This window comes from Phyllobates terribilis, unplaced genomic scaffold, assembly GCF_046119375.1.
Source record: "Phyllobates terribilis strain yellow unplaced genomic scaffold, ASM4611937v1 Scaffold_3__8_contigs__length_932513732, whole genome shotgun sequence".
Taxonomy (NCBI): domain Eukaryota; kingdom Metazoa; phylum Chordata; class Amphibia; order Anura; family Dendrobatidae; genus Phyllobates; species Phyllobates terribilis.
The window spans coordinates 775,673,735-775,695,913 of record NW_027362763.1 but is presented as its reverse complement, the minus strand read 5'-3'; the positions used below and the strand labels follow the sequence as shown (position 1 = coordinate 775,695,913).

At 42.9% G+C, this 22,179-nt stretch overlaps 1 protein-coding gene across 2 annotated transcripts in view; it reads left to right on the top strand.

The window, feature by feature from the left end:
- The window catches only part of CHGB (chromogranin B), a 220,947-nt gene that overhangs the window by 16,052 nt on the left and 182,716 nt on the right, over positions 1 to 22,179 (top strand). For both annotated transcript variants that reach the window (XM_073672261.1, XM_073672260.1), the window contains one exon: positions 3,688 to 3,901. In XM_073672261.1, coding sequence (XP_073528362.1) covers positions 3,712 to 3,901 — 190 coding nt within the window. In that variant the 5' untranslated portion in view covers positions 3,688 to 3,711. The remainder of the gene's footprint in view (positions 1 to 3,687; positions 3,902 to 22,179) is intronic.

The following is a 22,179-nucleotide window of genomic DNA, read 5'->3' as shown; positions in this document are numbered from 1 at the left end:
TGCTACAGCTTCATTCTAAGGATCAATGGGGAGTCCTGATATTCAGAGAATTATGGCAAATCTTAGCTATATCTCCTATCAATTTATGAGATGGGTAAATTGCTTTAAGAGTTTGTCCAGTAGCCAAAAAATTATACTGTCGTGTGGTGCCTTGGGACTGTGAGCGCTAACCAGGTCCCTAGAACTAGGGACACCCTTGTCTATTCCTGTCCCCCCGGATTACTTCTGAAGGTGGAGACTTTCCTTACTATGTGCCTATATCTACCCTTATCTGTCCCCTCCCTCACTCAGGGAGGTGGGAAGCTAAAGTGTTTAGGATAACATGAACAAGATAAACAAGGGAAGACGAAACGGTATAAATGAAAATAACAATCATTCAAAATACACTCGCCAAACAGAGTGGAATACTGGGGAGTAATAAGAAGGAGAATCCAAATGGGAGAGGATGAGTATGTGTACACAAACTCCAAGCAACAATCTCCTGAACAAATCTCCAAACACTACTCCAACCACAAACTCCAAACCAGGCAGTAAGAACTAACACTGGCAATCCCTAAGTGCAAGAGGCGAGCATATACAGGTGCATCTCACTAAATTAGAATATCATCAAAAAGTGAATTTATTTCAGTTCTTCAATACAAAAAGTGAAACTCATATTATATAGAGTCATTACAAACAGAGTGATCTATTTCACATTTTAAAAACATTTTTCAAGCTGTTGTTATGAAGTATTCTAATTTAATGAGATAATGACTTTTGTGTTTTTCATTGGCTGTAATCCATAATCATCAACATTAACAGAAATAAACACTTGAAATAGATCACTCTGTTTGTAATGACTCTATATAATATGAGTTTCACTTTTTGTATTGAAGAACTGAAATAAATTCACTTTTTGATGACATTCTAATTTAGTGAGATGCACCTGTATAGCAGAGTGGAATGGCCAACACTGAACAGCTGAGTTAATCCAGGTAGGAAAGCTCCAGGCGCTTGAACTGAACATATTAATCCTTGCACTGCAAGGAAAAAAACCTGCACTGTTTAATAAGATGAAGTACTTCTAATCAATGCAGGAGTTCGTGAAATCAGATGCCGCGATCTTCTGGTCCTCTTCTGTCTGTAATCGGGATATAAAATACTCCAACAGTAGCAAACATTTTTTCACAATAAACTGACAAGCTAAACTCACTGATTATGCTTTTATTTTCAAAGGTTCCTTGATTTGACTCTTTTGTAGCCAAGGCCTAGATGATTAAGAGGGCTAACCTAGCGATTTAATTATTATATTTTATGAGTGCCACATACTGCCCTGCAAGTATTATTGCTAATTAGTATTATACTCCTTTTAGTTATGTATGATCAGCAACATTGTATTAATCTTCATTTGTGGGAAAGATTTGTGTATGATATGCCGTATTCCAGATGCAAGTATTGATGTCAGAAATAATGATAATCTTGTAGATAGCTGAGGTAAAAAAGACTAGAAAAGGCCTTAGAAGATCTGTGGATATGTGTTGCATTGTGAATGCGACAAAGATATTGTGCCTTTATGAAGGAAGTGCTGCTGAGTTGTTTGCCAGCAGACTGTTCAAAGTGGAAGCATAATCAAATTGTCACCAGTGTTACATTGTTTTTATATAGCAACCTTCAACCCCTGTTCAAGCCTAGTACCGCTTAAAGAGACTTTGTAACAATCAAGCTTGTTGCCTCCCGGCGAATTAACTCTACTTGAACTGTTGCATGTAATCATCTGTATTATTTCTGAGTGGGGAAACCACTCTGCCCAAGAACTCCAGTGTATCAACACTTTTTAAAGGGGCACACCATACCTTTACCGGTTGTGGGCTGTATTTTAAAACATGAAAGAGTGTTTTCTTATTTAAAAAAGTAATAGTTTAAACAAAGAAAGAAACTAACTTGGTAAGGGGTTCATATCCCTTCTTGCCAAGGGGACCAGGTAATTCTCAGTCCACCCCTGGAGTTGCTGTTATATAAGCATGCCTCTTTGCCTATCTACAGTCGCGGCAGTACATGAATGACCATTCTGGATCTCTGTGCTCCTGTACGCTTGCAATGCAGCATAACTTCAAAGACTTGAATCAGAAGCACTTTGAGTTGTTTGCTTTCCCTCTGTTTTTTTTAAACCTGTTTTTGACTGCTATAAAAAGAAATCGATGGTTGTAAACCATTTTTACATGACGTATTGTATGGCATGGATGGAAAATATAGTAATCTGTTTCCTATTGTTACACGCACTCCGCTAGGTTCAGATAGGGGTGAGACAGGTTACATGAACTCTTTGGAATTCGGGGGGAACTGTTACTCAGGGCGACCATAGACCATGTGCTGCAGCTTCCTTCAGGCACACAGGGGTATTAACCCTCAGGCACAGACACGTAGGTTGTTTCACTTGCTGTCCAGACACACTTGACAAGAGTCCTCATAAACGGTAGAACAGTAGCATTTAATAAGAAGCTGCACAGCCAGTGCAAGTTAAGTCTTATAAGCAACAGGCTCCAGTGACAAACAGTACAGTTTCCTTAGCAGCACAGCAGTTCACAGTCCTCCCAGTAGTAGAAGACAGCACAGTTCTAATGCAAAGGCACATTAATGAACACAGCATTCTTTACAGCAGAGTGAGGTGGCGGAGGGGGGGGAGGGTTTGCTGAGGGAGGTGATCTCTATGACAGGCTTCCTTCCAGTCCTTATCTTTCTGCCTGACAATACTCTACACTGTTAGCTCAGGGAGTCAGACTGGCCTGTGTTTGGCTTCCCTCCTAACCTGAATTATGTTCCCTTGTCTTCTGTGAGATACAGATCATAAGCCACCTTTCTCTTTGGCTCTGGCCAGACAGTAAACAACTTCCCCACAATTCCCCTGGGGCTCTGCTAAAACACTCCCCTTCTCCTGTGACTGTGTTAACCTCTCTAGTTGCTGGATGCTTCTGGAGCACAATACTTCCTATCTCATGTGCTTGTGTTACTTCTAATAGTTGCTGAATGCTTTTAAAGCAACAGCACTACTTCTGCATGTCACACTATTAAAGGGACTCTGTCAGAAGGTTTTTGCTATGTAATCTGAGAACAGTAGGGACTGAGACACTGATTTCAGCTATGTGTCACTTATTAACCTGTGTGCTGTTTTCAGTACAATGAGTGTTTTATCAGCAGGAGATTATTACTGCCCAGACTACAGATCCTGGTTCAGGGACGCCCTTCCTCTGATTGGCAGCTCACTGTCAATAGAGAATGTACACAGAGAGCTGTAGTGTGGACGGGGTTAGCTTTCTCAGCTTCTACATACTACAGCTAAAAACTCTGATTGTACCACAACTGCTGCACCCAGTAAAGTAAGTGACACATTGCTGGAATCAGGGTCTCTTTTCCTACATTACGCTGCTCTCAGATGTGGTAGCAAAAACCTGCTGACAGATTCCCTTCAATTTCCCACCATTTTATTCACTAGAATCCTTGTTGATTTATTAAACAGGAAGTGAACTTGTGGAAAATTTCAGAAAAATGAATATGCACCTAGTCATAGCAGAGTAGAACTGATACTGACATATAGAAAATAGATGATGATCGAAAAAATAGTTATTTTGATCTATACATCAAGTTAAGTTTTTAAAAAAAACACTGATGTTTAAAAACGCATATACCATAATTAAACCTTGTATTTTACAGATATCTGATAAGCGAGCCAGCAAAATGGAGAGAGGAGTGAATTCACCAGACCGAGCACCCAGCCAGTCCTCTGGCTGCAGCAGTGTTGTGGATCTCCCCTGCACGTATAATCTGTCCCAGGAGATCCGGCTTCAAGAGTCTTCACCTAAATCATCGGAAGATTTCGGCTCCTCTTTAGCCTCTGCTTCCTCGCTGACCTCACTGAAGAATACAGGTAGCTAAACAATGGCTCATAGCGCTATCAATTATATAGCGCATAGATTTCTGTGATCAGTTACATCATGCATTTGCATGCAATTTTTTTTCCCCTTAAAGGGGTTGTCCAGTTTAAAATGATCACTCCATGTGACTGCAGACTTATAAGTCCCCCCCAGTGCATGCAATGTGCGCTGCGAGGATTCCCCGGTTTCTGACCCGGAACTGGCGGGTACGTAAGCTTTATGCATACTCCCAGTGGGTGCAGCCTCGCTCCATACAAGTTTGATGTTTGAGACATAATGCATATTTAAGACGTGAATTCTGCACCAGATTTCCCTGCAAATTCCGCGACAAAGCTTCACCTGATTATCTTCACCTGATTATTCCGATGCAGTTTACATTTTTTTTTGGACGTATCCTAAAGAACTAACAAAGCTCGTCTCTATCATGGCTGGACAGTAGTCTTTGCATCTGCTAGATCCATACAGGTTATGGCTGATACAGATGTCCGCTTTTGGCATACGGGCACTATAGAATATAGAACTCGTAACTTGTGTTGCCTATAGGGCTGTTCACATGTCCCAATGTTTGTGGGGTTTGGTTTTTTTTTTTGCGTGCTGTTTTTCGTGGACTGCTAGATTGACGAAGATAAAGGAACTTTTTTTTTCTTAGTTGAGAAAAGCTGATGAAACGCGTACCTAACGCAGATGAAAGTCGAATGAAACTTTGAACAAAATTATTGATGAAACTAGGACCGTTTTTCTCGTTCGGGAAAAAAAACAAAAATGGACGAGCCGTTGTAGAGACGGCAAGAAAGTTTTATAAAAGTATGACTGATAATTAAAAGGAATCTGTCACCAGGCTTTTGCCACCTAAACTGAGAGCAGCATAATGTAGAGAGAGAGACCCTGATTCCAGTGACTCGTCAGTTACTGGCCTGCTTGTTGTAGTTTTGATAAGATTACTGTTTTATCAGTGACACATCGCCAGAATCAGGGTCTCTGCCCCTACATCATGCTGCTCTCAGATGGGGTAACAAAAACCTGGGGACAGATTCCTTTTAAAGATGTTGTGGGAACTAATACAGTCAGTCAGTATTATTCCACTGTATTATGAGGTTTAAACATTGCACAGATAGAATGAAAGATATCATTTAGCTCAACCATTAGATTTGCTTATAGTCCCCCAGGGTTTTTTATCCATGGCATGCTGGTAAGAAAAGTAAGGGATGCCATGTTATATGACGTCTCTGCCAAAGTAAGACCCCAAAATGCTGCTTGGTTTATAATTCTAATCTGTTGTTCCTGGTTTGTTTTACACTGTTTGTGGGGTCTTGGGTATTATGAGGCTTAAAGGGGTATTCCCATTTTGTACATTTCTGCCATATCCACAGAATATGCCATAAATATATACTAAATGCAGATCCCATCTCGTATACCTAGCTTTAGTGGAGTGGTGGTCAGACTTCCCATACAAATGAATGGGAATACTGACCACCTCTTCACTGACAATGAAGCATTATGGTCTGGTTCACAAGATAGATGCAGGTCCCTATGGATAGCTGATAATTGTTATATTGGTGTGGTTCCTATCCTATCTCTGAGACCTCCTGATTAGGAGGACATGTGTCACCATTCTCCCAACAGCAAGACCCCAGTTGGGTGGAGTTGATCTGAATTGCAGGCCGCACATGCCCCCTTGCGCTCATTGCAAAGCCTTTGACGGTGACAAAGATATCCAAATGCAGTACTTGGCTACCGTCGGCCCATTGGGTAGGTGATCATTTTTGTAGATTAGAATACCCTTTTAATGATGCAGAGTCTTCTTGCAAGATTTGGAGCCCCACAGTATAATGTGCCCCTTATAGTGCTCCCAGGTATATGTCCTTCCATCTTGATATATGTTCCCCCATCCCAGTATATGTCCCCTATATATTCAATGCATAGAAAAATACAATAAACTCTTCTACTCACCTTCCTCTGCTCCCATGCAGTGCGGCGTCCACTTCTGTGTCAGTTTGTTCAGCGTACCGCAACGTTATGATTTCCTTGCTGTGCTCTGAACACGTCGGTGGTGAGCGGAGATTGCAGCCTGTACTGTAATACTGATGACTGGCTGCGATCACTGCTCCCCACTGTCGCCGATACTCGCCTCCCCCGGATTTCCCTTCCCCAGCACCTCCTCTCCCCGGTAGCTCCTGTCATCGCACACACTGAGACATGTGGGTGAAGACAGGGAGAAAGTGCAGCCCGCAGCATACACTTCGGGCTACACAAAGATGGCTATGATCTCCTCCCACAGCTGTGACCTGGACAGCCCAGGGGGCGTGCCGAAGTCACAGCTAGAGGCAGAGGAGCAACCTCAATACAATAGATGCGGTTGGACAGCGACCGCTGTCTCTTATGCCCAGGGGCTGCCATATTTGAGGTGTGTAAGTGTCGTGCTCAGACACTTATACGCCCCCCAAATGCAAATGGCAGCCCCCAGTGGCTGAAGTAAAAATGAATAAATAAAAAAACTATTAAAGTAATACATTTTAATTTTGTATTATGTAATAAATAATTATTAATACAAAAATAAAAATTATGACACCTTCCCTTTTAACTTTATGGACATATGTTATTTTTTCAACCATAGTAACTGTGTAAATTGTTTCCCCATCTGCACTCACATGTGCAGGGATGACGGTCAAACTCACAAGAACAAAGAAGCATGGCCATATGCACATTTTCCGATTTAATGTAGCGGTGTTATTTTCGTCTGTGCAGCTGGTATCTTACAGCGCGACGCCGTCATTCAGGAGGAAGTGCAGCCACAGTGTCTGTTGCCTGAAATGACTGCACATGAAAGTAACTGTGATGATCAATGTAATCTGTTCCCATGCAGCAGCATTAAATATATATTGCTATAACGTGGCTGCGCCGATGGGAGGAAGTCTCCGAGCAACTCCCGAACTTGTAATAAATTATTGGAAATGACAATGGTGATAGATTCCCTGATACAAAAGTACATTTAGCTCTAGGATTAGGTCTGCAGACTAAGGATTGTCCGCATGAAGCGGAAAGTCACTGCTGGGGTTCAGATCCTATTTATTAATTAAAAATGAATTCATTCTGATACAGGATGAGGCCTCATTCGTACATCAGTCATTTTTCCTGTACGTTAAAAAACAGATTGGTTTTCATCAGTATTTTGGACTGGATTCTCATCAACGTTTGCGCTGTGTGTTAGTTTTTGCCATAAGTGTCTCATCAGTGATTTTCTCATATGCCCCCCACCCTCCCCAATAAAAGAAATGCTCTTACTGATCGAAGGAGGTTGTTGGACAAAATCTTGAAATGCATGACCCCATCCATCCTCCCTTCAATATGGTGCAGTCATCCAGTTCCCTTTGCAGAAAAGCACCAGCAAAGTATGATGTTTCCCCCACCATGCTTCATGGTTGAGACGGTGTTTTTGCGGTTGTACTCATCCTATTCTTCCTCCAAACATGGCGAGTAAAGTTGACGCCAAAAATTTTTATTTTGGTCTCATCTGACCACATGACCTTCTCCCATGCCTCCTCTGGATCATCCAGATGGTCATTGGCAAACTTCAAACGGGCCTGGGCATGTACTGGCATGAGCAAGGTGACCTTGCGTGCCCTGCAGGATTTTAATCCATGGCGGCGTTGGGGGTAATTAATAGTAATATTTGAGACTGTGGTCCCAGCTCTCTTCAGGTCATTGACCAGGTCCTCCCGTGTAGTCTTGGGCTGATTCCAGACCTTCCTCAGAATCATCCTTACCCCACAACTCGAAATCTTGCATGGAGCCCCAGACTGAGGAAGATTTACAGCTATCTTGTGTTTCTTCCATTTCCTAATTGTGCCAACAGTTGTTGCCTTCTCAGCAAGCTTCTTGCCTATTGTCCTGTAAGCCCATTCCAGCCTAGTGCAGGTCTACAGTTTTTTGTCCCTGGTGTCCTTAGACAGCTCTTTGGTCTTGGCCATGGTGGAGAGGTTGGAGTGTGATTGAGTGTGTGGACAGGTGTCTTTTATACAGGTAGCGAGTTCTAACCGGTGCAATTAATACAGGTAATGGTTGCAGAGTAGGAGGGCTTGTTAAAGGAAAAACTAACAGGTCTGTAAGAGCCAGAATTCTTGCTGGTTGGTAGGTGATCAAATACTTAGTTCATGCAATAAAATGCTAATTAATTATGTAGAAATCATATAATGGGGTTTTCTGTTTTTTTTTTTTTTTTTTTAATATTTTGTCTCACAGTTACAGACCTCTCCATTCTTTGTAGGTGGGAAAACGTGCAAAATTGGCAGTGTATCAAATACTTATTCCCACCACTGTAGGATAGATTATCAATATCTAATCGATGATGGTGTGACAACCAGCACCCCTGATGATCTGCTGTTCCCGGTGCTGCCAGCTGCCAAATGTGCTGAATTGTGGAGCTGCACAGCTCCATCAACTGTATAGTGGTCATGGCTGGGTACTGCGCATTCTCCCCTTATTAGAATCAATAGTGGGTGCATGTGCAGTATTTGGCAGCGGCCACTATGCTGTTGATGTAGCTTTGTAGTTCCGCTCCGCAATTGAGCCACTTGCATCGGGAGCAACTGATCTGCAGGGGTGCTGGGTGTCGCACCATCATCGATCAGATATTGATGACCTATCCTAACGATGAGTAAACACTTTTTTAAAGTTTCATTTATTTTTTTTAAAACAGCATTTACATTTTTGCTCTCAGAATCCATAGCAAAAAACTGAACTGCACTAAGCCCAGTAAGTGATACATCGTTGGAATCCGGGTCTCGGCTCCTACATCAAATCTGCTGACAGATTTCCTTTAAGATTATATATTGAATACATTTTTATCAGGGTTAGGCCTATAAAACTTTTTATCCTTATCCTTCTGAAAAGAATATAAGAATGTTCAAATTTGCTAGAACTACGGTTATACAAATAGAGAGGGAAGTCCATGCGAGGGACACATGGAAAATGGGTGTCGGTAGTGGTCATTGGAGAGTGGTCAATTCTTAGGAACTTGTAGTATGACATTTGTGGGGTCTATCTTTGCTGTCATTATTGATTTTTACCATTGGAAACTGCATTGAAATTGTATAAAAAAATAAATAAATAAATAAAAAAAAAACATTTCCGTACTTTCCACAAAGTGGACCATTTGGAAGCCTGCACCTTATTGCTCCAAACCTGACCTAGGGCAGTAGAGAAAAAATGATACTGAATTGTAGATGTGTCACGGCGTAGGCAGTTATATTTCCGGCTATAGAGACCCCTGAAGTGTAAATCCGGTACTGATGGACAGATACGGATGCATATATTACAGTGCCTGCAACTAAAATAGATTTGCCTTTCCAAAGCGTTATTCCATAATTGTAACCTCGGGGTCTTCACATCTTCTTCAGCTTCGTTAATGAACGCTTTGCCATCCGATGTTGTATTTCTCACATTTTTTTATGTTCTTTACGTCCAGATACATTTTACAGTAAAAATGATTTCAGATAGGAAAGCTGACTCCAGGTAGGTTATGCTCCTTTCCACAGTGTGTGGGAGAACCAAATTAATGAATCTACTTTTCTTCCGCTCCAGTGGGCAGGTGAATGAGGTTATGTCTTGGGAGATTCTTCTGTTCTTTTCTCCAAGTACAAAGTCCATGAACGATGTTGAGAAAAGATGAGCTGGATGCTGTAAGGAGTAGTGTAACGAAAAAAAATCATATCGTCTCGCAATATAGCAATCATCTATTGACTTTGTCTTTCAGTAAAGTCAATGAATGTTCTGATAAAAAGTGAATTCTCTGGATCTTGGAATCATGATGGAGCTTCAGTTTTGTTTTTCTAGAATCAATGAAAATGTACTATATAAAAAATAGCCATATTTTACTTATTAACAGCAACACATTTGGCCAATGGAGCCAAGCTGCAACCCCAAACGCAACCTATTCACTAGTATAGAGTGAAAAGTGTGATTTGGGAAGAAAGCAGCCATGTTTTGAAGTTTAGAAAAACTTTTTTAAAGGTAAAGTAATGGAAATAATTAGGTCAATTATACAACTCCATGAAGTATGAGATGGTGAAACGTAGGGGCTGATTTATTAAAGAGTTTCCGTAAAACCCATTGAAAAGTCGCAATTTTTTTTGCACAACAATTTAGCAAATTTTGGCATTTACACACCAGTTTTGTGCAGCTCTGAAAAAATGGGCAAAACTGGGGAAGAGCTGATAATTTATGGCGGATGGTTACACCCACCCATCAGGTTCATGAATAGTGTCGGCATGTCTTACTCCAGAAATGTCGCTGACTGGAGTAACATTTTTGGCGAGGCACACAGAGGCGCTCACCAATGATGATATTTCTCCTTGCGGAGAGTGACGTGTTAAGCACGTCAGGTGAGGAGACTTTTAAAGCCGCAATGCTCCTCTGGGAAATATGCAAATTGTCTCTTCAGAGAGGAAGAGGACTCAAACTGTAGTGCCACCTGCTGGAAATAGCAATCCTAAAAGTCAATAGTGACCCTTTAATGAGCCTTATCACATGACTTAGGATAAAAAGCCAAGACCAGAAACTCAATTTGCAGACACTGTTTCGGGGCTGGATGAGACTCAGTCTGACGCCTCTCATCCAGCCAAACCAGAACTCCCACTTTGCATTGACGAGGAGCAGTACCCCGAAGCACAGTGTCTGCAAATAGAGTTTCTGGTCTTGGCTTTTTATCCTAAGTCATGTGATAAGGCTCGTTAAAGGGTCACTATTGACTTCTAGGATTGCTACTTCCTGGACTTTATATTGATGGCGTATCCTTATGATAGGTCATCAATATCTGTTCGGTGTGGGTGCAACACCTGGCACTCCCACCGATCAGCTGTTGTCAGTACTGGCAGTGACCGGATATGCTGAGTTGGGGGATCACTTCCAACAATCAGATATTGATGATTCGGACAACCTCTTAAAGATTGCCACAAAAAACGCCAGTATTAATGAATTGGGTCCATAATGAATCTAATGTGCATTAATTTGTCAAATGCAATTGAATATCAGTCCATTTGAAGCTATCATTGTTTGCCCTTAGAAGCAGGACTTGGGTTAGCTGAAGAACAAGAGATGGTCATCTGTAGACAGCTCTGTTTTCAAGTTGTTGGTCCTCAACAGTACTGAGCAGGTGCTGTTGGCTGGGTGACATGACATGTGGACCGACTCTTGAAAAGTGCACAGATTTTCCTCGCATAGATGTTGTTAGTATATAGAGTATCATATATTGTGAAGCTGAAAGAAGACACCCAGCTCAGCCTGATGTCCTACTGTGTTGATCCAGAAGAAGGCAATAGCCAATTATCCTTAGCTTGGTGAAACATTTTTTCTTTCTGACTTTAGATGTGGTAATCGGAATAAATCTGGATCAACAACTCTTCATTAATCTAGTAGCTGTAACTGTAAGTAATTCAGGCACCTTTTTTAATTTTTAGTGAATTTACCATACTATCTCAATTCACTTCTACGATGGTATAGAAGCCTTCTTTCCTCTAGATTTAGAGAATGCCTCCATATAATAGTTACATTGCTGGAAATTAATACCAGATTTCTATTCTATTAGATTTCTATTGCAGTACCATATTCCAGTGGCCACGTCAGTAGTCCTTGGCTGCTGGACTAGAGCCCTGCGAATCTATTGCCTTCGGAATACCCAATAACTCTTCTCATTAGTAGGCTCCACAACATCACACGTGCGTCATTCATCAACGTAATGATGTCAGGGAACCCACTAATTAGTAGAGGTGCCGGGGATGCCGAAAGTAGTAGGAGGTCGCAATGCTCTGGTCAACTAATAGATCTTTGTATAGATCTTAAACTGTAAATGCTCATTGTGGGTGAAGGGTAAATTTTCTACTTCATTATTCGTTATTCATTCCAGGTGGTTTTCCATTCTGTATTTTTGCATTAATCACTTCCACCACACTGTTGCATCCAGCTTCAAGCACCCCCTCGAGCAGTATCATCCTGGGTCCAGTTTACCATACTTAAATGATCTTTTAAACCCCCAAACTGGCAGACAGTCACAAGCCACAGGTCGATGACAACTAGTCCAGGCCATACTACTCCAAAAATAACATTATGGATCCTTTGATGGATCCATTTGAATCTTTACCTAGGTGAAGGAAAGTTTACTTAATAGAAAACTCCTGGTATTTTAGGTGCTTCCACTTCTTTTTCATAATCTATAGAAGAATACTCAGCGTCCCAATTGTGATGCTGATAAATGAATTTTTATTTTTACCTAAGGAATCCAAATTTTGCATTGTGTCTTGTAGGTGACACGAATTGCAGATAGGATAATGGGCATAAAATATGTAAGTTGAGGTGAAACGATAATTTGATGGCAATTACCGTTGCAGGAGTAAGGCATTATGGCCTGATTCATTAAGACCGGTGTTGTTCATCAGTCTTGATGACAGGGCTGTGGATTCAGTAAGCCAAACCTCCGAATCCTCAGTTTCCCTGACCCCACAGCCTTACCTCACTACTGAGCGTGTACATAAAGTGCAGCACAGATTCATCTCAACTAAAAGCCGAGATCCTTAGATCAGGAACAGAATTTATAGGACATTTCATAACTTTCCCAAATTCTTATGAAAACATTTACAGCACATCCTGCATTGTACTAATGAACCCAATTTATTAAATTTTAGAAGTCTGAGACGGTCCATTTCATACCTACTCCAACTCCACCAAAATGGACACTGACTCCACGATCCCACAGCCCTGCTTGTTGGGGAGGTGTGCTGGAGTCAAACCCTCTTGATTCATGAAGCCAGCCTCTTCATCAATCAGGATGGTTGGAGAAGTGGCATTCACATCGCCACTCATCTTTCTCCAATTGGGGACTGGAGTAGGATTTGGGAGTAGTCATGTCCCCATCCCAATCTAGTTCCACCCACTTTGTCAGAGCTGGGCAAAAATTTGTGAGAACGCCACAAGTCGCAAAATTTCATCTCCGCCTTGAGTTGAGCCAAAATTATACGACTTTACAAAGTTTTTACGCCAATTAAAGCTTTGATGAATCTGCCCTATGTCTACTCATGTTTAGTTCTGACTGCGCCAAGCTTCTTTTTGGAATATTATTTGTAGAATGTTTGTGCTTCTTAATATATCCAGGCTGTGATAAATGAAAGGTCTCTGCAATGTACCCGCACTGTAAAACAAATGCAGTGATACACGGTGTACCACCTTTTATCTCTCCATCTCTGCAGCTACAAAGGTCTTTTTCAACCTGATAACATCAGTGCACCATGCCGTGTTAAAAAAGAGAATGGTTTTATTTTTTTTTCCCTTTTAATGACCCTTATTAGGGTAGAAATGTCCCATATGTCTGGTGAATATAACTTTTCTGCAGCACAGAAGAGTGTGACTCTGATCCAAAACACTGATGACACCGGTACTTTTTTCTGGCACTGGTTTTATATGGATATGTCAGGGGGGATGCAGTAGCCACAAGCGAAGGTTTACAGAGAACGAATGCAGAGACAATATATGTATTTTTTATTTATTTAATGAAACGTCGTTTGGTGGAAAGTTGCTCATTTAAATGCATGAAAATTTACAATAGGTGAGGAGCTTTATCCTGAAGCTACATGACCAGATTAAGTATAACCGTTTCCTACAATGGGCAAATAATATAATGACGTCTGAACAACAGTTTATTTGATCGTATTTATTATTAAAACTGTTGTAAATTGCAGGAAGGTAAAAGAATTAAGCAGCATAAATATATGTTGGATTTGCTGAATGCTGCAAAACGTGTCCTGAAAATGAGCAACAGAACTGTAGAGCGACAAGGGAGCCCATACACACTGGGTCAAACTAAAATGGTGAATTTCGACTATAACAAATCATCATTAGTTTAGACAAACAACTGTTTGACGAACATTTGCAATCGTTCAAAACACCAGTTGTAAGTGCTGGATTTTTTCGGCCCATGTTCAGCATTGGCTGCAACTTTGACCAAAAAAGTCCATTATTGGCCGATGTAGTCTGTGATGTTCGTCATCCAATTTTCATCTAATGTGTATCGGGGAGAGGAGGGGTCTCAGATTGGTTGCATGTATAACCTTGTTTTGGTGCTTGATATCCAGCTGCAGCCTCCAGCTTACTTGGTTGACATTTGTGTTGAGGATTATGCCCTGTGCTGTAATTGTTTTTGTAAAAAATTGGGCCTTTAAAGACATATTTGGTATTTTTTGGGCTCCGTTGACCAACATATAAGGGGTCTGTCACTACCGTAAATTCCATTGTTTTGCTGTTATGATTGGATAGAACTTTGAAATGAGAAACGCCAGTGTGATCAGAGCCTCAGCTGCTTCTGTCAGTGTTTGGAAAGCGCTGTGTGTAAAAGACTGGAAACCCACACTAGAAAATACAGAGCCCATCTTGAATAAAGTACAGGTGAAAAAAAGAAAAAATGGAACCAGAGTTGGGGACTATTTTGATTGGGTACACCTTCCCGCTGTGGGATGGCTTTTTATTCTTTTTTTTTATCACATTTTTTAACTAAGTACCCTATATTTTTTACATGTTATTATTTGTCTACTCACTGCAGTGTTTCTACTCCTTATGATATTTTCATATATAATAGAGGTGCCATAGTTCACTTCTACCTTGCTTATTGTCTATGGCAATGCCGGAGAAAATATGATCAGGATCCAGAGATTATTGCTGCCGGACTAGGTTTTGCGTGCCAGGCAGTCCAGCTAATCTGTGTAACCCCTCCCCCACCACGGATTGGCATTAAGTGCGCTGGCTCTAGCTGCTACGATATTATACCATGCCTAGGAGCACGGCATCTTTTACCTCGATTCTGTTCCTGCCTGATGAACTAAGAACTAGCAGAGGGTCCTTAGCAATGTCCTGGGAGAGACCCCCCCCCCCCCCCACCAAGTTCTTCCAGCCCCAGTACCATGATCCATTCAGTATGTATAATATTATTCCTCAGTGAGATTGAAAACAAGACATGCTAAATAGCTTCTTTATTTTTTTCAGTTAGTGCAGAGTTTCTGAACAGTTAGGCTATGTTCACATATTGCTTTTTTGCTGCGTTTTTTTTCTGCAGAAAAACATGATCTCTTGCCAGGTTTGTTCAGGATTTTTCTTGTTTTTTGGTGCGTTTTTTTCATTACCCATTACTTAGAATGAAGTAATGATGAAAGAAGTGACATGCTCTATTTTCCAAAAAACATGCAAAGCACAAAATACTGATAAAAAAAAAAAAACATGATGTATACGTGAGATTTCTGGAATCTCATATACTTTGCTGGTACTGTAAAACACAGCTGAAAATTTGCATAAAAAAAATCAAAATATGCTGAAAAAAATCAAGATGTGTGAACATGGCCTTATAGATGATGCGGTTTTTCAGTATAGTGGGAAATATATATTTTTTTCTTTTAACAAGATACAGTACAGAACAAAAGTTTGGACACACCTTCTCATTTAAAGATTTTTCTGTGTTTTCATGACTTTGAAAATTGTACATTCACACTGAAGGCATCAAAACTATGAATTAACACATGTGGAATTATATACTTAACAAAAAAGTGTGAAACAACTGAAAATATGTCTTATATTCTAGGTCCTTCAAAGTAGCCACCTTTTGCTTTGATGACTGCTTTGCACACTCTTGCCATTCTCTTGATGAGCTTCAAGAGGTAGTCACCGGAAATGGTTTTCACTTCACAGGTGTGCCCTGTCAGGTTTAATAAGTGGGATTTCTTGCCTTATAAATGGGGTTGGGACCATCAGTTGTGTTGTGCAGAAGTCTGGTGGATACACAGCTGATAGTCCTACTGAATAGACTGTTAGAATTTGTATTATGGCAAGAAAATAGCAGCTAAGTAAAGAAAAACGAGTGGCCATCATTACTTTAAGAAATGAAGGTCAGTCAGTGCGAAAAATTGGACAAACTTTGAAAGTGTCCCCAAGTGCAGTTGCAAAAACCATCAAGCGCTACAAATAAATAAATAAATAAAATAGCTGCTAGGAAGCCACTGCTAAGGATAGTCAACAAGCAGAAGAGACTTGTTTGGGCTAAAGAACACAAGGAATTGACATTAGACCAGTGGAAATCTGTGCTTTGGTCTGATGAGTCCAAATTTGAGATCTTTGGTTCCAACCACCGTGTCTTTGTGCGACGCAGAAAAGGTGAACGGATGGACTCTACATGCCTGGTTCCCACCGTGAAGCATGGAGGAGGAGGTGTGATGGTGTGGGGGTGCTTTACTGGTGACACTGTTGGGGATTTATTCAAAATTGAAGGCATACTGAACCAGCATGGCTACCACAGCATCTTGCAGCGGCATGCTATTCCATCCAGTTTGCGTTTAGTTGGACCATCATTTATTTTTCAACAGGACAATGACCCCAAACACACCTCCAAGCTGTGTAAGGGCTATTTGACCAAGAAAGAGAGTGATGGGGTGCTACGCCAGATGACCTGGCCTCCACAGTCACCAGACCTGAACCCAATCGAGATGGTTTGGGGTGAGCTGGACCGCAGAGTGAAGGCAAAAGGGCCAACAAGGGCTAAGCATCTCTGGGAACTCCTTCAAGATTGTTGGAAGACCATTTCCGGTGACTACCTCTTGAAGCTCATCAAGAGAATGCCAAGAGTGTGCAAAGCAGTCATCAAAGCAAAAGGTGGCTACTTTGAAGAACCTAGAATATAAGACATATTTTCAGTTGTTTCACACTTTTTTGTTAAGTATATAATCCCACATGTGTTAATTCATAGTTTTGATGCCTTCAGTGTGAATGTACAATTTTCATAGTCATGAAAATACAGAAAAATCTTTAAATGAGAAGGTGTGTCCAAACTTTTGGTCTGTACTGTATATCATGAAGTCATCTCTAATATGCTATTAATTCATGGAGTAAAAGTTGACATGCTAGATATGCTTTAATAGGATTAATTAGGATGCTAAATATAGCGGTACTTGAGTGTCCCCTGATCCTAGTTTTAGCTTGACTTTAATTAAAACTTTTTTTTTTCAATCAGAGACAGAAACAGAAACGGAAAGTGATGGCGAGTCTGATGAACATTAGGTTTTATTAAAAATAAAAAATGTCATTAGTTTATAATCTAAATAACAAAAACAACTTGAAAGTTGCAGAAATCTGATGACTGCAGATTCGCTGTGTGTACGAGGAATGAAGCAATCAGACAAACTGTTTGATGTTGTGAGAATTTACATATCTGCTGCTTTCCTCCCCAGCTCTGGGACACCGTGTCTCCACTGTGCTAGGAAGTCAGCATGCATCAAAAGCCTTCTCTGTGATACCAAATTGCTCCTAGCCCTAGTCTAAAAGTGAGGATACCTTGGAAAGATTTATGTAACAACCATAAAGTCGAAAAGAAAATGATACAGGGTCGTTTTACCGTAACTTCTGGGACCAATACCTGTGTGTGAAATGTTCACATTCCTAATTTAGACCCCATTTACATGTACCGGATTTGACTTAGAACTAGTGTTGAGCATTCCGATACTGAAATATCGGGTATCGGAATTCCGATACTTAATTCCGATACTTTTGCAATATCGTATACCGGAATCGGAAGTTCCCATAATGCAATGAGCCATTTTCATTTTATTCAGCCAATGAGGATCCTAAGAAGTGTGGGCACATCCTGTTAGGCATGTAGGCATCTTAACTAATGGCATGGCTGTGATTGGCTGCTGAAATGATGTCATGATGCACTATAAAAGCCGCCGCCGCCATTTTGAGCTCACTCTGCTGTGAATTCAGTTAGGGATAGGACGCTGTTGTTCTGAGGGACTGTTTTAGCTACCTATTTGGTCTATTCTGCTTTACCCAAGCTACGTTATAAATCGCTGTGCCTTGCAGCGCTAGTGCACAGTTTTCTGTGCTGTTCACCGCTGTCTGCAAGGTCTGTGTGTGTGAGTGCAGCTCACCCTGTAGTGTGTGCTTCAGCCACGTCTGGTTATAGTGCGCTCAGCGTGCGTCACTGCCTCATACATTGTCCTTTTTTGCCAATTCATAATTTTTCCTGATTTCTCCTATTAGTGTTAGAGGAGCCTTTCTGCAGCATTGGGCCCTGCAGCCCCAGCCAGATTAGTATTAGCCTATTTTTTGTAGCCTCATCTATTGCATTGTAGGTTACCTTCCTACATTGTAATAGCTACAAAAAGTTTGTGATACTATCGTTATTACATCTTTAGGCACATCCAGTGTCTTTTTGTGACAAAAAAAACCTAAATAAAGTTCACCAAACACTCCACTTTACAGTTGTGTAGGCCACATTAGCTCATATTAAAGTCTAGTCCACACTTTATAAAATTAGTGTTTCTTATACCTGTTAGCAGCTGTTCAGGAATAAGCACACTAAGCCCTTAGTACTTTTCTGCCTATCTTTATCAGCCTACCAAGATGAAGAAGGCAGGGAGTAAGGCATGTGGTCGTGGGCGTGGGCGTGGAGTTTCTGCAGGGAGAGGACGTGAGGATTCTGTGCCTGCAGGGAGAGGACGTGGGGATTCTGTGCCTGCTGCGGGCACCAGTGACTCAGCATCCCCCAGTTTTACCAGGGAACAGTCCTTTATGCGCAGCTTTGTAGGAGCTAGCCGAACCCCACTGCTGCGGGAGGACCAAATTGAAGCCGTTGTCGGATGGATGGCAGCTAACGCATCGACTTCAATTAGTTCCAGATCCTCTCAGGTCCTGAGCACTGAAGAGCATCCATCTGTCTCTTCACCACCTGCCAAATTGCCCAGGCAGTCAGAGAGCCCTGGACAGGAGCCATCTCTACTTCTGTTCTCTGAATCTCTTGGCTTGGAAAGAGGGGGCCAGCCAAGCAGAATTCGAGAATTTGAAGAAGAGGTAGTATGCAGTGATGCGCAACCGTTTTGTCTCTGAATCTGAAGAGGCGGGTGGGCCAGTGCCTATGGTCAGCAGCACACCTCAGTACGCATCTGATGATGAGACTCAGGTGCCACTTTCTGGTGCGTACTGTGCTGTCGAGACTACCCAGGAGAAGCAGTTGTTTGAAGAGGGTGGTGTAGATGATGAGGTCCTTGACCCATCATGGCGTGAGGGACAGGAAGGTGGTGGGAGCAGCTCTGAGGAAGAGATTCCCCGAACAGCCCAAAAAGGAGGGAGAGGGAGGGACTTGGTTGCCTGTAGCCTCCACTTCGGCACCCATTAGGAGCATGGCTCTTCCAAAATCCAAAGCGGGCGCTCCCAAGACTTGCAGTGCCTGGTCCTTTTTTCACACAGTTGCAGATGACATTTGCTTTGTCAAATGCAAGCTGTGTAATCAGAAGGTGAAAAGAGGGAAAAGTGTCAGCAACCTCAATACCACAAATATGTGGAAACATGTGCGGACCAAGCACGTGGTGGAGTTACAAAAACACACTGAAGACCTAGGCCAACCTACAGCGCCACCTATCACCTCTTCAGCTCGTGTTGTAGCCTCTTCCTCCAGCTCACACACAGCTGGTTCGGCTTCCTCACAGGATCGCCATGGAAGAATCTCTGGCACTGTTGTACAGAGACACAGTGTAATTCCACCCACAGCACCACTTTCCCAGTCATCCTCACACTCCCATGCCAGTCTACAGCCATCGTTAGCACAGGCATGGGAGAAAAGGCGCCCATACTCGGCAAACCACCCCCGAGCACAGGCTCTGAATGCTGGCATTGCTAAACTACTGGCCCTTGAAATGCTATCATTCAGTCTGGTGGAGACTGACACATTCCGTAACTTTATGGCATTGGCAGTCCCACAATACAACGTGCCCTGCCGCTTTTATTTCAGCAGGCAAGCCGTCCCTGCCCTGCAACATCATGTGGAGGGAAAAATTAAACATGCGCTACAAAACGCCGTCAGTAGCAAGGTCCACCTGACCACCGATGCGTGGACCAGTAAGCATGGACAGGGACGATACCTTTCCCTCACTGCCCATTGGGTAAATGTTGTGGAGCCGGGTACAGATCTTGAGAGTGGCGCTGTACGTGTTCTGCCAACTCCAAGGATTGCAGGAATCCAGTCTGTACACATTGACTCCTCCTCATACTCCAGTTCCTCTGAATCAGCGCTGCAGGAGCCGTCACGGTCTACCTCCACATCGACCCGTGAACGGTTACCTGTTATGGTGACCAATATGAGCACAGCCGTGGCCAAACGTCAACAGGCCGTATTAAAATTAATTTCTTTGGGGAATCGAAGCCACACAGCGCAGGAGCTCTGGAATGCCATCAAGCAGCAGAGCGACGTGTGGTTTGTGCCAGCGAATCTCCAGCCAGGCATGGTAGTGTGTGACAATGGACGAAATCTGGTGGCAGCTCTGGGCCTAGGCAACCTCACTCACATCCCATGTCTGGCACATGTGCTCAACTTGGTCGTGCAGAGTGTTTTGAGGGACTATCCGGATCTTGATGCACTGCTTCACAAGGTCCGCATAGAGTGCGCTCACTTGCGGCGTTCCAGCAATGCAAGATCACGCATTGATGCTCTGCAGTGCCGATTACGTCTTCCGGAACATCGCATCATATGTGACCTACCCACCAGGTGGAATTCAACGTTACATATGTTGGAGAGGTTGTGTGAGCAGCAGGCAGCAGTAATGGAGTACCAGCTGCAGCAGGCGCAAACAAGTCGCAGTGCGCGCCGTTCACACTTCACCACCACTGAGTGGGCCTCTATGAAGGACATTTGCCACGTTTTGCGTGCCTTCGATTATTCCACGCGGATGGCGAGTGCACATGATGCACTAGTCAACATGACTATCCCCCTTATCTGCCTGCTTGAAAAAACACTGCAAGCACAAAGGGACGAGGTTTTGGAAGAGGTGGAGAATGAGGAGTCACAAATGCCATCTGCTTCTCTACAGTCTGCGCAACGTGGTTCCTCACAAAGGCCTAGGCAGGGGACACTTTGTGAGGAGGATGAGGAGGAGTCAATGGATGAGGAAGACATCTGTCCAGAGGAGGGAGGTACACCATGCTCTAGTAGTCAGTATCTAGAGCGAGGGTGGGGTGATGCAGAGAAGGCAGAGATCACGCCTCAAGCAGGGGACAGCGTTTCTTGGCCAGTTGGCAGTCTGCAGCACATGGTTGATTTCATGCTGCAGTGCCTGAGAAACGACCGCCGCATCGCCCACATTCTCAACACGGCTGATTATTGGGTGTCCACCCTCCTAGATCCTCGCTACCGGGACAACTTACAAAGCCTCATAACACCGTTGAACCGGGAGCGTAAAATGCGGGAGTACCAAGACGCACTGGTGCATTCCATCATGTTCTCCATTCCAACCGAGAGCAGTGCTGCTAGTGCTTTACAAAGCAGCTCAGTGCGTCGAGGCAGTGGAGGAAGCTCTGCACAAAGAGGGAGCAGAAGCAGCGCCTCAGCACAAGGCAAGACCAGTATGGCCGAAATGTGGCAAAGTTTTGTGTCCCCCGCCGCCACAAATGTCTACACCATCACAGACGGCTCCAGTCAGCAGGAGGCAACGTTTCCGTCAGATGGTGACAGACTACATGTCTTGCCCTCTTAGTGTACTCCCAGACGGCTCTTCTCCCTTCAAGTTTTGGGTCTGTAAGCTGGATACATGGCCAGAGCTTAGTCAGTATGCATTGGAGGTGCTAGCTTACCCTGCTGCTAGTGTATTATCGGAACGCGTCTTTAGTGCCGCAGGTGGTGTACTAACAGACCGTCGCATGCGACTATCCTCCGATAACGTTGACCGGCTTACTTTTCTCAAAATGAACAAGGCCTGGATCTCTCATGAATTTGCCAGTCCTCTTCCAGAATAAATAATTGGTTGGCAACAGTATCCAGGTCTCCTGTTCTGTTCATGTTTCTACCACCTGAACTGTAATCCCTGAGCTCCAACACCGCCAGTTGGCGCTCGGAAGTGCCGTCTGCACAGTCAACACTTGCTGCCGTGTTATTGGGGTTCAGTAACGTCAGCTGTTCCCCTGCTGTGCGGACGGCAATTTCTCCTGCTCTGTCCACATCCACTGTACTACTGATTTAAAACCTCCTCCAATTACACCTCTGGCTCCTCTGTTTTCAGTATTATCCCTGAGCTCCAACACCGCCAGTTGGCGCTCGGAAGTGCCATCTGCACAGTCAACACTTGCTGCCGTGTCATTGGGGTTCGGTAACGTCAGCTGTTCCCCTGCTGTGCTGACGGCAATTTCTCCTGCTCTGTCCACATCCACTGTGCTACTGATTTAAAACTTGCTCCAATTACACCTCTGGCTCCACTCTGTTTTT